Genomic DNA, 17,121 nt, shown 5'->3' with positions numbered 1-17,121 from the left:
TAACTTTCTCTTACTTTTACGTTTAATTGATTGGAATGATGACTATATGTTGTCACGTAAGTTAATCTTCAATTCACTTTTTAACTTTTAAAACAAATTTCTCAATAAAAGATTTTTTTTAAAAAAAATAGTGATCTTGAACTTTTGGCTCGTTCTCGTCGGCATAAGTTATTTTTCTTGCGAGCTAGATAGAAGTTTTGGACATTTTAATACAGTGAATCTGCTCAGCTAGTTACAAATTTTGTCTCCTACGCAAAAGATACACGTGTTGCTAAATTGCGTGACAAGCAACATACGCTAACTACGTTGTCCATAATTTCTCGAAATTTCTCAAGCTCTTGCTTCATAGGCAAAATTAACGTATATTCATAATATAGTTATAGCTTATATCTAATGGACAACGAGCGTTATATTTGAAAGACTTTATTAAATGAGATCGGAAATTCAAGACCACCCATTATGTAACTCAAGTCCATCCAAAAAGTGGGTTTATACATACATACATATGATAAACAATTTGGGCTTACTATCTTTGACATATATTATGCACCAGCCCACTAGAAACTGTGAAGTTTCAAATTCTTCCTTTCGCCAATTACATGTGCATCTATCTATATGCTTGCATCAACAACAACAAACGAGGTATAATTTCATAAATGAAGTCTAGAATTTTTTTTTTTATCTTTATTTAACAAAACAATTCATTTACCTACTAGCCGCAGATGTAGGAAGACGACTTGCCTGCTAACTAAACTGCGTAATCAAAGCGACTCCTTGTTGGTGGTTGACAGTTGTTGATCCTATTCAAATATTAAATGTTAACTCATAAATTCTAGCTAAGATATGTTATATCAAAATAATTAACGCGTACATAGGTAATTGTAGCTTAAATATATAACGAGGTTATTGGGAATAAATGAACATTTGAAAATTCTTTGAATTATGTTGCTTTGAAGGGCTGATGCGTTTTTTTAAGACATACAAGTAAAATATCTGGAATTGAGAATATTTTGTGATTTTTCGAATGTGTTAAGCCTATGGATAGATGGGGGTTGCGGGCATTTAGGTGCATTTTGGATCAAATTTCTTGGGTTCGCTCATGACGATCTATTTAGTAGATTGTATTTCTTTGGAGGGTTTTTTTATTCATATCTGCGAAATAACAGGAATTGATAATATTTTGGGGGATTTTTCATGTCTATTAGCACATGGATTGATGGGGTGTGGACATTCAGATGCATTTTGGACGAAATTTCTTCGTTCCCCTCATGACGATCTATTAAATGAATTGTGTTGCTTTGAAGAGGCTAACAAAGTTCTTTTTTATGATGTATAAGTGAATTAGAAAGAATTGAGAATTTTTTACAACTATCTGTATGTGTTATTCTTTGAATTGATAGAAATATGAGTATCTGAATATGTTTTGAGCGAAACTTTTTAGTCCGGTCTTTAAATAATTGTGTAGTGATGTACATGATAAGGGAAAAAACTTATACGCACTCGATGTATATATCAAGTCAATACATGTATGTTATGTGTTTGAATTTAAAGTTCATGTTACTTAATCATGATTAATCAACATATATTTTACTTAATTTAATTAAATAACTATGATAAAAAATATTAATTTGATGTATACATCAAATGCGCGTAAGTTTTCACCCATGATAAGGATGATTAAAGATAGTGTGAGTAGAAAAAGACAGAGACTTGTTCTAAATAGTACTACTATATATTCTACTGACTCAGTCTACTAAATGCCAAACATTGGACTGCCAATTTACTAAAAGAAAAAACAACTACTATAATAAATAAAAATCTCAAAACAAGTAATGTCAAATGGCATTATTGATGAGAAGTATGTCGAAAATAATCTTTCTTATCTTGTATGATAGAGGTATAATTTTTATATACATTATTCCTTTCAGATTTCACTTGTTAATTACCATCTTTAAGAAGTAGAGAAACTGTTTTTGAAAGACCTTCAACTCAACTAAAGCAACTCAAGTTAGTAATGAAGAGAAAAACGACAGTACAAAAAAATATTACAACTAATCAGAATTCATTCATATCAAGCAATAAAATTATAATTCTACGTTCGTAATAAAATTAAAAATCCTAATTCCGTCTCTGATCCGTTACGCTTTGGACATTAGGACTTATAAAAGTGTCTCCGCTTATGATGGAGAGGTGACAAACTGCACATGACATTAGGACTTAATTAAGAAATGTAATGGCCTAATTGTCAGCTGTTAATGATAATGCACCCTAATTAGTAGTAATAATTATAAAATTAGATGTCAGAAAAAAATTCTACTAATTGTTTGGTTCCATAATGAAACCCCCAATTGGCATGTTATTATCACAAACAAACAAAAATGTTAATCTTTCTTTGTCTTTTCTTTCTTTAAACTATACCAGCTCTTAATAGATTCCACTAATTAATTAATTAATTAATTATTACTCTGAGATGACACATTAATTAAGAAAAACAATTAATAATATGTTTAGTTTATCGCAGTACCCCTATTAAATGATGTTTACGTTTTAATTTGAAGAAAAAGTAATTAGTGCAAAGGGTACAACACGGAGAGAAAAAATTTATCTCTTCTTGATTAATTGATGAAAAAAGACAAGTAAAATGAGAAATCAAATTAGTAAATTTGGGACGGAGGGAGTAATTATGTTATTCGTTTCCTTTTCCCCGTGATAATCCCTAGGACTACGTAATTTTATTAATGGGTTGTCGTTTGATAGTTGATTAGAGTTATTTAAGTATTAAAAGTGACAAATTCAGGATTTAGGAGTCATGGGTGCACGGAAGTTTCGAAACACACATATTGACGTCCAAAGCGTTAAGGTGTTGCCTGGAAACTAAAGCACGTAGCTATTTTCTTGGCTTACTGGGTATTTTTCTAAATCTTATATCAGATTTTATATATTTTTTATATAATTATACCTAATCTCCGTCGAATTTAATGGGTGTCGGGGTACAAAAATTTGGATATAGGTTTGCCCCAAGATATTAGTAACGCATGTATTTGTTATGTGAGGATCTATATATTATTATCTATATAAATATTGTTATGTAGAGATTAGTTATAGATGTATTACTTATTCCACCTTGTATTATACATAAAATAATATGTAAATTTTCTCATAACTTATATATGTAATAGTTGTGTGGATTTTAGAATTACAGATCAAACATTATATTAATTTCATACATGAAAATGTTACTTTCGAACTAGCTATCAAACATGCTATTCTTATGTCGGATTCAATACCTACATAACTCAACTTCAAACCAACTATCAAACGACACCTATCATCTTTTATTTTGTTATATTACTTTCTCTTTTTCTTTATTTCTCCATTTTATTACTACTATTCGCACTTGTTGTCACTTTATACGATAAAAATAATTATGCATCAGTCAAAACAACTAAAAATCAACTATATGAATCTTCATTAATTTAAACAAAAAAATAATAGTAAATTACAACTTCTTGTCACTCTATACCGAAGGGCCAAACTATTGTAGATATGAATTCGCAAAATTCAATAATTTTGATTCATACTATATAATTTATATTAATATTTTTTTTATCTCAATATATGATTAATTTATTCATAAATCGATAAAAATAAAGAATCAGAATCATAAACCAAAAATATAATCTTGATTTCGCCTTGTATAGCCTATAAAAAGATTTGGTTCATTTTATCTTTGAATCTTTTCCGTTAGTACTGAATTTCACTAACTATTATTATAATTTTAAAATGGAATTTTTTAATTCCATTTTATCTATGATCTTTTCCATTAGCACTAAATTTCACTAACTATTATTATAATTTTAAAATGGAATTTTTTAAATTCCATTTTTATCTTTGAATCTTTTCCGTTAATACTAAATTTCACTAATTATTATTATTTTAAAAAAGGAATTTTGAAAACTTCTTGAGAATAACTTTTTTTTTTTTTTTTTAATAATAAAGAGTGTGGAAGTCCTTTTCTGATGTAGAATAAAATAGCTAGTTCATTATCAATCATTCTATATTTGATTAGAAAATATCGTAAATTTATTACTTTATTATTACACTAAAATAAGTAAATGTGCCCCTCCCCACCACCCCAACCCCAAATGATTCCAAATAAATGGTCTATAAACTACGTTGTTCTTATCTTTGTCTTTTTTGCTAATCACTATAGCACGTAATACGGACACTCTAGCGGTCCACAATATTTTGCTTATTACTATTTTTTTCTTCCTCAAAAATAAATAAATAAATTATATATGTATATTGACTCTATAATTTTTCTTAATTATTGCAATTTAATTATGTATAACAAACTTCTCATTCCAACTTTTAAGATATCTTATAAGATTTGATATATAGTCGATCCATCAAGGTCTCGAGCAGTAGTATAGGATCAGATCTCAAAGATAGTAAATATTTTCTTTCTTATGAAATAAAGTCTTTTTTAAAAATTCTATAAAAATTTATCTATACAGAAATAAATATATTTTATTCGTCTCAAGATAAGAAAAGGATAATCAATAATGTCGGCTTGTCGGGTGAGTGATGGTAAAACTACGCGTGTTAAACATCTGATGACACCTTAACTTGCTCCAACTTAGAGTTATACAATAACGAAATCTCCTTTAATCCTTGTTTTTGACGATCCTTCATATGAGACTATAGCAAAAAAATATCGTCCTTGAGTGGGTAATCATTAATCACTTTTTCATTATTAATTTAGACTAATTAATTACTAGTAGAAAATAAAATGACATTTATTACCACAATTATCAGGTTCACCTACTTTTAAATGAGGTAAGAGGTCAATTTTTACATTAAACTCCTTTTTTCTTTAGTCTTCCTTAAGTAATAACTAGCCACACATCAAAAACACAACAACTAACCTACACATATAATTGTAAAAATAATAGTAAATAATGACTCTTAATTTTTACACTAACTTAATTTAATTAGTAGTTGAAGGTGGCGGAAATGAGAATGCTGCGTTGGATGTGTGGATTAACTAGGGAGGATAAAGTTAGGAATGAGATTATCCGGGAGAAGGTGGGAGTGACTTCGGTGGAGGATAAGATGCGAGAAGGAAGATTGAGATGGTTTGGGCATGTGATGAGGAGGGACACGGATGCCCTTGTTCGGAAGTGTGAGAGGCTAGCTTTGGATGGCTTCAAGAGGAGTAGAGGTAGGCTTAAGAAATACTGGAGGGAGGTGATTAAGCATGACATGGAACTGCATCAGATTACTGAGGACATGACCCTAGACAGGAAGGTGTGGAGGTCGCGGATTAGGGTAGACGGCTAGGGTGAGTGTGGAGGTAATCGCTAGGTGATAACGGAGTTTGGGTGTGGTGGGTGTTTTAGGCTTGTGAGGGCATGTTACTACTACATGGGTATCTATGTTCTTATTTCATATTCTGCATTGTTCGTATTTCTCTTATTTCCCATTTCTCTGAAACTTAGTGTTCTTATTTTTTTTATCTCTTATTTCTGTTATGCTATGCAGCTTGTTTTATGTTTCATTACGACATTGATATACTACTCTCTATCTTGAGTCGAGGGTCTATCGGAAACAGCCTCTCTACTTCCTCGGAGGTAGTGGTATGGACTGCGTATATTTTACCCTTCCCAGACCTTACTTTGTAGGAATATATTGGGTCTGTTGTTGTTGTAGTAGTTGAAAGTTGGGGCAAGAAACATATCACCATTTGACCATGATGAAGTAAAAATATGTGTATAAAAAATACATACTGCGACTAAACGTTTTATCATATAGTACGTAAGACCGAGAAATACTATCTTCATAGAAAGAAATTCATACTTGAAAAAACAAAAGAAATAATTCCGACTTTTAATGAATTGAAATTCGTCATTTATCATATTATACACATCTATTATTCATCCATGAAATTTATCTAATTAAGGTTTCATCCAAATCGTTAAATATGGCAAAGAATGTTATGTTTGCTTCTTATTCGTTGACTAATACAAATTTTGATTAATAACAAACTTAAAATAGTTAAATTTTAACTCTTATATCATTTAGACTAGAGGTGCATGACCCGTGTCAGTACAGACCCAACACTATAAATATTTTTTAGCACTAAAATTTGATATTGATGAGATACAAACATAAATGTACATTGATTTAATTAAATATTATTAATTCTGATATATAAATAACTTATAATTATTAATTAAGGATAATATAGTAAATCACGGAGCAATTAGGGGTAATATAGGTAGACATGTCATCTATTTTTTTAATTAAATATTATTAATTTTAATACATAAATGACTTATAATAATTAATTAGGGATGACATAGTAAAATCACGGTTAAAGAAGCTGAAACAAACGTCATAAATATCTATTTTTTAAATTAAATATTATTAATTCTAATATATCAATAACTTATAATAATTAATTAGGAAAAATATAGTAAAAAAATATTATTAATTTTAATATATAAACGACTTATAATAATTAATTAGGGGTAATATAGTAAATCATGGAGCAATTAGGGATAATATAGGCAGAAATGTCATCTATTTTTTTAATTAAATATTATTAATTTTTTAATATATAAATGACTTATAATAATTAATTAAGAATGATATAGTAAAATCACGGTTAAAGCAGTTGAAACAAACATCATAAATATCAATTATTATAAATGATTTATAATAATTAATTAGGGATAATGTAGTAAATTACGGAGCAATTAGGGGTAATATAGGCAGACATGTCATCTATTTTTAATTAAATATTATTAATATTTTAATACATAAATGACTTATAATAATCAATTAGGGATGATATAGTAAAATCACGATTAAAGCAGCTGAAACAAACTTCATAAATTTCTAGTTTTTAATTAAATATATTAATTCTAATATATAAATGACTTATAATAATTAATTAGGGGTAATATAGTAAATCACGAAGCAATTGGAGATAATATAGTAAATGACGAAGCACTGGTCGAAACCAGTGCTGGCAAACATGTCATCTATTTTTTAATTAAATATTATTAATTTTTTAATACATAAATGACTTATGATGATTAATTAGGAATGGTATAGTAAAATCAAGGTTAAAGCAGCTAAAACAAACGTCATAAATATCTATTTTTTAATTAAATATTATTAATTCTAATATATAAATGACTGATAATAAATAATTAGGGATAATATAATAAAAAAATATTATTAATTCTAATATATAAATGACTAATAATTAATTAGGGATAATATAGTAAATTACAGAGCAATTAGGGGTAATATAGTAAATGATAGGGGGTAATATAGTAATTTAATTTTTTGAATAAAATATTATTAATTTTTAATACATAAATGACTTATAATAATTAATTAGGGATGATATAGTAAAATCACGGTTAAAGTTGCTGAAACAAACGTTATACATATCTATTTTTTTAATTAAATATTATTAATTTTCTATAAATGACTTATAATAATTAATTAGGGGGAATATGATAAAAAAATATTATTTATTCTAATATATAAATAACTTATAATAATTAATTAGGAATAATATAATAAATCACGAAATAATTAGAGTGTAATATAATAAATAATGGGGGATAAAAAGTAAATTCACGAAAAGTTGGTCGAAACCACCTCTTCTATATACTAGAAAAGAAATACATTTAAGATAGGCAACACAAAAGAGTTGATGTTTTAATCATAAAGCATTTTATTTATGAGACGAATATAATATGCCAAAGGCATCGATAGACAATCTAATTTGTTGCCAAAATTCACGTAGACATCTAAACTAAAGCCTGTTCCTATTAGACCCCTAACCCCCCCCCCCCCCCCCACACACATTTTGTTCAAATTGGATTTTTTTTGCCAATGTAGCACTGCGTGCAGTGCCATCTTGAGAGGCATGTGAGGAACATTTTTTTTACTAATTTACAACTAATTTACTAATAATTAGTTTTTTATTTTTTAAATAATTTTATAATTTCTTTTTTATAATTAGGCAAAACAACATTAGGGGGTCCCCATTTTTTTTTTTAATAAAACAATACGCTGGGGTAGGTGGGGGAGTTTTATTTTTATTTTTTTTAAAATTTTTAAATTTCTTTTTAATAATTTTTTTTAAAAATAATTTTATAATTTCCTTTTTATAAATTGGCTTTTATTTTTATTTTTTAAATAATTTTATAATTATTTTTTAATAATTTGGATCGTCAATGCCATTTTTTATTTTTATTTTTTAAAATTTTTTAATAATTATTTTTTTATTTTTAAATAATTTTTTAATAATTTATTTCGTTTTAAAAAATATTATATTTTTTTTAAATAATCAGTTTTTTATTTTTATTTTTTAAATAATTTTATAATTATTTTTTCATAATTTATATCCTCAATGCCATTTTTTATTTTTGATTTTTAAAATGTTTATAATTTTTTTTAATAATTAATTTTTTATTTTTTAAATCATTTTTAATAATTTATTTCATTTTAAAATTTTTTTATAATTTTTTTTAAATAATCAGTTTTTTATTTTTATTTTTCAAATAATTTTATAATTATTTTTTCATAATTTATATCCTCGCCATTTTTTATTTTCATTTTTTAAAAAAATTTATAATTTTTCTTAATAATTATTTTTTAATAATTTATTTCATTTTTTTAAAAAATTTATAATTTCTTTTAAATAATCAATTTTTTTTTTAAAATAATTTTAGAATTATTTTTTAATAATTTCCTCAATGTCATTTGTATATACTTTTTTTTTTTATTTTTTAAATATAATTAGTTTTTAATATTTATTGGATCCACAATGACACGTGTCAGCTTTCAATTACCTTATTTTGCCCTGTCATTGCGTGTGTGCAATACACACTTTAAGTTTTTTGCTGATAGGACAAAAAAGGCCCAATTGGAACAAAATGTGGGGTGGGTGGGTTAGTGCTCTGATAGGAACAAGTCTTATTTTAGATGTTTAAGTGAATTTTGACAACAAGTTTGAGTGTCTCTTGATGACTTATAATAAATGATTAAAGTGAAAAATGCATTAAATTTATTATTTGCCAAAAATAAATAAAATTGTGTGCAATTACTATTAGTTGCCATTTGTCCGTTTTATCATAACATGTTATTCCCCAAAATTAGCTCCATCAGTCAAACTCCCCTTACACGTGGCTATCTATCATTGGCTGGTCAAAATTGGGCAATAACTTTCCATTTCGAGACCCGGGTTTTTTTCACCCTCTAGCCCAGCCCATCAAATAATTTTCAAGAAAAAATAGGAACAAAAATAATAATAATGAATATATAGTAGAAATTAAATTACTTTGATTTCTATGTTAAAGTTTATGTGACCATTTTTCTTTTTAATTCGTAGAATTTCATCTTTATATAATTAAAAATCATTTAAACGACATCCGGTATATATGGGTTTCAAGGAAGAGCCGATCGATAAGAGCCTACTTTACACTACCTTGTCCTTATTACTCCAAAACTCGTTATCATATTAGAAATTAATTAACTTTAGAATTTCCTTTATATCTTTTAATTAAATGATTTACAATCATATATATATTTAGAATTTTTTTTTTTTAAACTTCATATCAAGTTAAATAACATCAATGAAAGAAGTAGAAAATTCATAATGTTGAGTTGAAAAGGTAACTTGTATTTGTTGCTGGTGGGGTGACCGGTGTTTGTGAATTTAGTTGAAGTACACAAAAATTATTAAAAAAAAAAAAAAAGATTCCAAAACATTTAGAGGGCCACCATAACATCCAAACAAACCCCACTTACAATATTTGTTCATAATATATTTATTCCCTATAACAATTATTTTTCTTTTGCCAAATCAATCATAATCTTGTGCCCAATGTAAGCAATTTTTTTCCACAGAGAGAGAGAGAGAGAAATTGACAACAAATTGTGGGGGGAGAAAGAATTGCTTTTGCTTTTTCCCATTTGTTTCTTGGAAGAAAGTCTTTGGTGTATTTTGGACAAAGGGTATATTTATCTTTCTTCATTCTTATCATTCTTTTTTTTGACTATCTTTTTTATGTTTGTTCAGGTACTTTTTTTTTTTGATCATTACTTTCTAATCATTGATTCTCTTGTTGGGGTTTGCTTATTATGTGTTTTTCTTTGTGTGAATGTTCATGGTTGAGCTTTTTTTTGTGTGTTTTGGGTGTTTTGGGTATTTCTTGATGACCCCTTTTGTTTAGAAAATGATGGGTTATTTCTATTTTTGTTGTTTCCCAATTTATTAGATCTTGATGTGTTTCAAGATTTACGAAAGCTGCAAACTTTACTTTTAATAATTAGTTTTAAAGTCAGGAGAGGTAATTTTTTTTTTTTTTTTTTGGTTGTTGTAGCAGGAATTGCATTTTTTTTAGCTGCCTTAGATCAAAGTTTTGCTTTTGTTGAATGTTATTATTTGTGGCTTGTTTGTTTTTCCTTTGATGGATTTTGTTTTTAATAAGATGGAGGCATAGATGTGAATAGCTTTATGCTGTTGTTGTATTCTGGTTCCTTGATTTAATGATAATCCGAGGGGAATCTTAGTGGCTCAGTTGATTGGTTGGTTACGTTAACTTTTACCTTGTTGGTGAGAGTTCGAGTCCCCACATTTTAATCCCTTCCCTACTCCCAATTTTTTGAAAAAAATGATAATCCGAGAGTCGTTTGTGCTTATGGTTGATATAGAAGGAAAGTTGATTAATGGAGAGGTTGGTTTCGAGATCTTTGTTCTGTTATATATGAAGCGCGCGCGCACAAACACACACACACACATATATATATGTTGCCACAGATATGCTTGTTAGACCAGTTACCTAGGACAGTCTATTGCAAGAATAACCAGAATTGTTCAGGAGTATTTGCTATCTCCTTGAAAATTCGAAAAGAATAAGTTAGCATACCTAAAATGATTATGAATTAGGAGCTAAGTGTCTTATGGCAGAAGTAGCGTTACGCCTTGAGTTTGACTCCTCTTTTCATTGCAGTTAATTTGGCCTTTGAGTTGCTCATGCTAAGAGTATAGAGAATTGATGGGTGGATTTGATGATCATGTTGCCATTATGGGAGATTGGATGCCTCCAAGTCCAAGTCCAAGAACTTTTTTCTCGTCGCTGCTAGGTGATGATGTTGGGTCAAGATCAACTTTTCAGTGTACCAATGAAACTAAAAGTGGAAACTTAGCTTCTGGGCCTCAAGAAAACGTGGGAACTTTTGATGGAAATGATGAAGCACAAGCTGCAGTCAGTGAACAACAACCGGTGTCTGATCAGAAAATGAACCCTCGTGGAGGACTCTTGGAAAGAATGGCAGCTAGAGCTGGATTTAATGCTCCAAAGCTGAACACGGAGAGCCTTAGACCTGCTGATATGAGGCAGAATCAAGGAGTTCAGAATCAAGGAGTTCGGTCTCCTTATTTAACTATTCCTCCTGGTCTTAGTCCAACAACCTTGCTAGAGTCTCCTGTTTTCCTCTCAAATTCACTGGTATGTATACACCTTAAGTATACCCTTTGCCCCCGTCACACAATTGATTTTCCCCGATTTAGATTGCTTATTTTTGGTTATTTCTGAACTATGTTATGATGGCGGAAGTTTAATAGTCATGCCATCAACAAATGGAAGGGATATAACACACAAGTTTAAATAGTATAGGCTATTGATTGTGCAATATGACGAGGATTTGTGACTATGAAAAGAGTTGTTCTTGGATGAAGACACATATTTGTATCTATTTTAATAGTCCATGATTGTTCTACACTGCGATTTGTGAAGAAATAGTAGTATATAAAGCTGTATAAGGATATAGGTTGGATAGCACTTTGTTGTAAGTAGTCATCCCTTTTTTTTTTTAGAGAACACTAGCTAATAAATAAAACTCAGATGCTTTTACTTATTCACGAGTCTTTTTATGGTGCGTCACTGTTACGAGCATTCCTTTTTATCGTTATTGAATTCTTGCAGTTTATCATACTCCATGCAATTCTTTTCTGCATTTACTGAATGGAAGATTTCATCTTCTGAATTTGTAGCATAAGTATCATAAATATATTCTTAACCAGCGTCTCTTACCTTAAGTTAGCTCGCACTGCAAAGTTCGTTCTGCATTAAAATCTGTCATCCGTCCATCTTCCCCTTGCTTTATATTATATCAAAGCAAAACCAAATGTCAAGAGTTTTAAGAAGTTGCGAGTCCTAGTTTATGGTCCGTTTATTGGTTTTACTGATAATTTAATCTTCTAAATGAAGCTTTCAGTACTCAGAAACGTCTGTTTATTTTTAAGATACTAATCTTGCAAGATCTTGTTTCTGATATGTATATCATTTAGAGGCTCAATTTGCTTGAATCATTTGGCTTTGGCCTGACGCGAAGTGACTTCTTTTGGCCTCTTGTACACACGAAGTGACTTCTTTTGGCCCCTTGTACTTCTATGTGAACGCCGATTATTCTGAAACTGAGGTGCTCTTCTTCAAGGTTCTCCTTCATGTAAAAGTTTTTATCAATGTTGCAGGTGCAACCATCCCCAACCACTGGAAAATTTCCATTTTCCTCGGGCATCGAGAGTAGAAACTCAACATTGATGATGGAGGATCCAGATAATAGGAAAGAGAATGCTTTTGAGAGTATCAATGCGTCGTCCTTTTCTTTCAAGCCAGTTCCAGAGACTGCTCCATCGCTTTTTCCTGGCACGAACAGCAGAGTAATCACTCTCTCTCTGTCTCTAAAAGGCATCTGCACTGATATTCTGTTTGTTTCCAATCTCTGAGCTTATTGTTAGTCTTGGTTGCAGGTGAACCCGCCCAATTTTTCTCAGCAAGGATTTCCAAACATTGAAGTTTCAGTTCATTCACAGAACTCGCTTCAATCTCACCGTATGGAGGCTACACAAAATCTGGTTCAGAATGGAACGCTTAATCAAGCATCTGATTTCCCTAGATTTTCTGCTGAGATGGATGTCAAGGGTAGTAATGTCACACCAGAGTCAAGGACCTTTCAGACGGTTGGTAGTACTGTGGAGCATTCTCCACCTCTCGATGAGCCGCAAGATGAGGACATTGATCAAAGAGGAGGTGGAGATCCAAATGTTGTTGGTGCCCCAGCAGAAGATGGGTATAACTGGCGAAAATACGGGCAGAAACAAGTTAAAGGGAGCGAGTATCCCCGGAGCTACTATAAGTGCACACATCCAAACTGTCCAGTGAAGAAGAAAGTTGAGCGATCTCAAGAGGGTCATATTACTGAGATTATATACAAGGGAGCCCACAATCACCCAAAACCGCCACCTAACCGTAGATCAGCCCTTGGATCCACAAATTCACTTGGTGACCTACGGCTGGACGGTGTAGAACAAGGTGCAAGTGGTGTTAATGGTGATCTGGGTCGGGCAAACATCCAGAAAGCACCTGGTTCTGGAGGAGGTTTTGATTGGAGGAGCAACAACCTTGACGCAACATCATCAGTGAACTTGGGCTCCGAGTACTGCAACAGATCTGCCCCTTTCCCTGCTCAAAACGACAGTCAGTTGGAATCAGGGGATGCAGTAGATGTGTCGTCGACTTTTTCAAATGATGAAGATGAAGATGATCGTGGAACTCATGGCAGCATATCACAAGGTTATGATGGTGAAGGAGATGAGTCCGAGTCTAAAAGAAGGTTTCTATATCATCATTAGCCTTTAGTAAATAAGATTTCCTAAATTCTATCAAATTGACCTGATGATTATTCTTTATATCTCTTTGATAATATCTTAGGAAGCTCGAGACTTACTCTGCAGATATGACTGGTGCCACTAGAGCCATCAGAGAGCCAAGAGTTGTGGTTCAAACTACAAGCGAAGTGGACATCCTTGATGATGGATATCGCTGGCGCAAGTATGGGCAAAAGGTTGTTAAAGGGAATCCAAATCCAAGGTTTGTCACATTAATAATCCTGAATTTTGACTTGAAAAATTGTTTTCTACAAATGATGGATTTTCCGTTTTGCCAGGAGTTACTACAAGTGCACAAGTGCTGGCTGCAATGTCAGGAAGCATGTTGAGAGGGCCTCACATGACCTGAAGTCAGTGATTACCACCTATGAAGGGAAGCACAACCACGATGTTCCTGCAGCTCGCAACAGTAGTCACGTTAATTCAGGAGCCTCCAACACTCATCCAACTGCAGTAACTGCCCCTGCTCAAAACCATTTACATAGGCCTGAGCCTGCACAACTTCAGAATGCCATGGCGCGGTTCGACAGGCAACCTTCACTTGGCTCCTTTGGTTTGGCAGGGAGGCCCCAGCTTGGACCTACCCCAGGATTTAGCTACGGAATGAACCCACAAGGCCTATCCAGTCTATCAATGGCTGGATTTCACCCTAACCAAAACAAGCCAGGGGAGGTTCCTATTCATCCATATCTAGGACAGCCGCGACCCATGCATGACATGGGATTTATGTTCCCGAAGGAAGAACCAAAGGTGGAACCTATGTCTGATCCTGGATTGAACCTCTCCAATGGCTCAAACGTTTATCAGCAATTCATGAACAGGTTGCCGCTCGGACCTCAGATGTAAATTTACAATTTTTGCCTTTTCTAAAGAAAAGAAAGTTAGAGATGCTGATTTTGGTATTTAATGGCCATACCTCCTATACAACGGTCCTATAATTCGATTTTTTTGAAGCAATATGTTTTTTTGTCTTTTGTTTTTGTCTTTTGTTTTTACTTCTAATACCATATAACCAGCCATTTATTTGGTGTGTGCGCTTTTCAGCTTTTTGCTATACTAACAACAACAGTGTCAGGTTGTAACATGGAAAAGTTCACTAAAGTTTTTTCATATCTTTACTATATCATATCCGTACTATTTCCTTTTATCTATAGGTTGGGGTCATTGCCTAAACTGCAACGTGAAAGTATCAACAAGAGATTTATGTTTGTTATCTAATTGGTACATTCATGCAACTTTTTCTGCACTCTCCAATTTATGTTTTAGTTGGACATCATGACTGGGTATATCCAATTTACTATGTGTTCTTATGTTTTGTGCAGTTCATTTTCGAGCTAGTCATTGCATCTAAAGAAGAAATAAAACGGAATAAACAGTTGAACCAGAACTCCATTGTCTGTGTCTGAATTCAAAACTAGTTCTTGAAACCACACCAGCTGGTGAATCCGGTAGAGATCCACATCGTTTACTTATCAATGCTGGTTGTGTGCACTTCTCACATAATGAAAAATACAAAACTAAAGCAGCACTTCTTAGATAATTTGATAATCAATATCCAAAGTTGAGTAGTTTCTCTTATTCTGAATTTATGTTACTTGGTTACTAACATAAATATGTTCTAATTTTGCAGTCCAATATTGCTATAAATGCCAAGAACAATATAATAAGCAAGATGGAAAGTATTCTCGATATAGAAATTTTTAGGAAAAGGTGCACCTAAGGGTGTTAGGTCTCTGGTTCAAAATCACAGACAAAAATAATAGGTGATTACATTAGCATTTTCTCAGTTCTGCAAAACGATCTAATTGATTTATCAAACAACTGGTCAATCAATACAAAAGAGCTTTGTCTTAATTCAGAAACAGTTCCTGAAAATTAGAAATGAAAAAAGAGTCAAAAGACTGTAACTAAACTGCTTCAAACAATATTATTTAGGTGGAACTATCCAGACTGAAGATTGACTTATTTGCAACTTTGGTGTCGCTATCAGAGATTACCCCTGTTGTAATGCGGTGCTCAGAGTCACAAGTTACCTTAAGCGAACCCATGACCTGACATAAGCATAACACTAAGAATACGGAAAAGTAATAAAATACTGGGCGGAGGCTAAACTGAAATAACTAGTGAAGATAATAAATATAAAATACTGAATGTCAACAAAAACTGGAATTTGAACTGTCTGATAAACCAACATGCTGAAAATCTATGAAAGCCTCTAAATCTTAATGAGTTGTTGGGACAAACTCCCAACTAACTCCAATTGACTGAAATAAAAATAGACTGAAATAAGTAGCTAGTAACTAGTCCTCGAATGTGAGGACTCACCAAACTGCAACTGAGTGGCACCGGAACGTGCTAAGTGCGATTCGGGTACTGAGCGTCCGAACCTATATTAAGAGATAATATAGCGTAGAAAAATATGCGATCAGTACTTTGAATTTAATGAGTATGTGAGATGGAAAAAGCTAACTAGTATGAGTTGAACATGAATGCATGAAACATGATAACTGAAGGCAAGGCCAAGTATAAACATGTATTGAATGGAACTGAATAACTGAATACAAGGTCATGCATAATCTGAATCTAAAACATAAACAGAGGATTGTGGGAGTTAACAATAACCGACATACCCCAATCTGAGCAAATCAGGGTCCAACCTGTAACCCCAGTTGGAAGGGTGCTAATACCTTGCCAAAGGTACCAACACTGGCTGGCATAGATCCACTAAACTGATATCTCGAAGGACTAGAGTGTCAATCCTCAACTGGTGGGTGACCCCTCATAACCTACGGTGCTGCGTTAGTTCTGGAACTTAGGGACTTCTACTAAAGTTCTCAATCCTCAACTGAAGGGTGAGCTTCATCCTTGCGTTCACTCGATGCTAAGTACTACTCTTAACCGAATGACACTAGAAATTGAATTATTCATTGTAATTACATATTGAAAATATCAATACTGATTACTCTACAGTGCTCAAGACGTGTAAACTGTTATATGCATGAATCTCTAGGTATCGGGTGTTCATAATTCACCAGCTCTGACTAATACAACTGAACATGATAATATTAAAAACTGAGCATAATATGAAATTTCATACTTCAAGCCAAAACTCAATGATTAATCAATTCAAAGGGGAAATCATGATTCTGAGTAGGGGTGTACAGACCATACCGTCAAGTGAAACCGAACCGACGAACCAAACCAAACCGAGAAAAAAACCCGACTTATGGTTTGGTTTGATTGGTTTGGCGTTACAAAAAAAACCGATCATTCTTGGTTTGGTTTGGTGTTAACCAACCGAACCTGAATCAAACCGACATAATATATATATATATATATATATATATATATATATATAT

The 17,121-nt window shown here is 31.7% G+C and overlaps 1 protein-coding gene across 8 annotated transcripts; it reads left to right on the top strand.

Annotated features, from left to right (window-relative positions):
- The first annotated feature begins 9,556 nt into the window (after positions 1 to 9,556).
- Positions 9,557 to 14,733, top strand: LOC107878873 (probable WRKY transcription factor 2). Of its 8 annotated transcripts, none has more exons than XM_047393406.1 (6): positions 9,557 to 10,044; positions 11,043 to 11,540; positions 12,566 to 12,754; positions 12,845 to 13,707; positions 13,806 to 13,964; positions 14,041 to 14,733. In XM_047393406.1, the coding sequence occupies exons 2-6, from the start codon at positions 11,088 to 11,090 to the stop codon at positions 14,606 to 14,608; spliced, it is 2,232 nt and encodes a 743-aa protein (XP_047249362.1). In that variant the 5' UTR covers positions 9,557 to 10,044; positions 11,043 to 11,087; the 3' UTR covers positions 14,609 to 14,733. The 8 variants fall into 8 exon arrangements, with proteins under 8 accessions (XP_047249362.1, XP_016581525.1, XP_016581526.1 ...); XM_016726039.2 differs by having other exon boundaries at positions 9,559 to 10,044; positions 12,833 to 13,707; XM_016726040.2 differs by having other exon boundaries at positions 9,892 to 10,108; positions 12,833 to 13,707.
- Positions 14,734 to 17,121: the final 2,388 nt, after the last annotated feature.

This window comes from Capsicum annuum, chromosome 7, assembly GCF_002878395.1.
Source record: "Capsicum annuum cultivar UCD-10X-F1 chromosome 7, UCD10Xv1.1, whole genome shotgun sequence".
NCBI lineage: Eukaryota > Viridiplantae > Streptophyta > Magnoliopsida > Solanales > Solanaceae > Capsicum > Capsicum annuum.
Note: the sequence above shows the minus strand (reverse complement) of the source record. Positions and strands in the feature narration are given on the sequence as shown.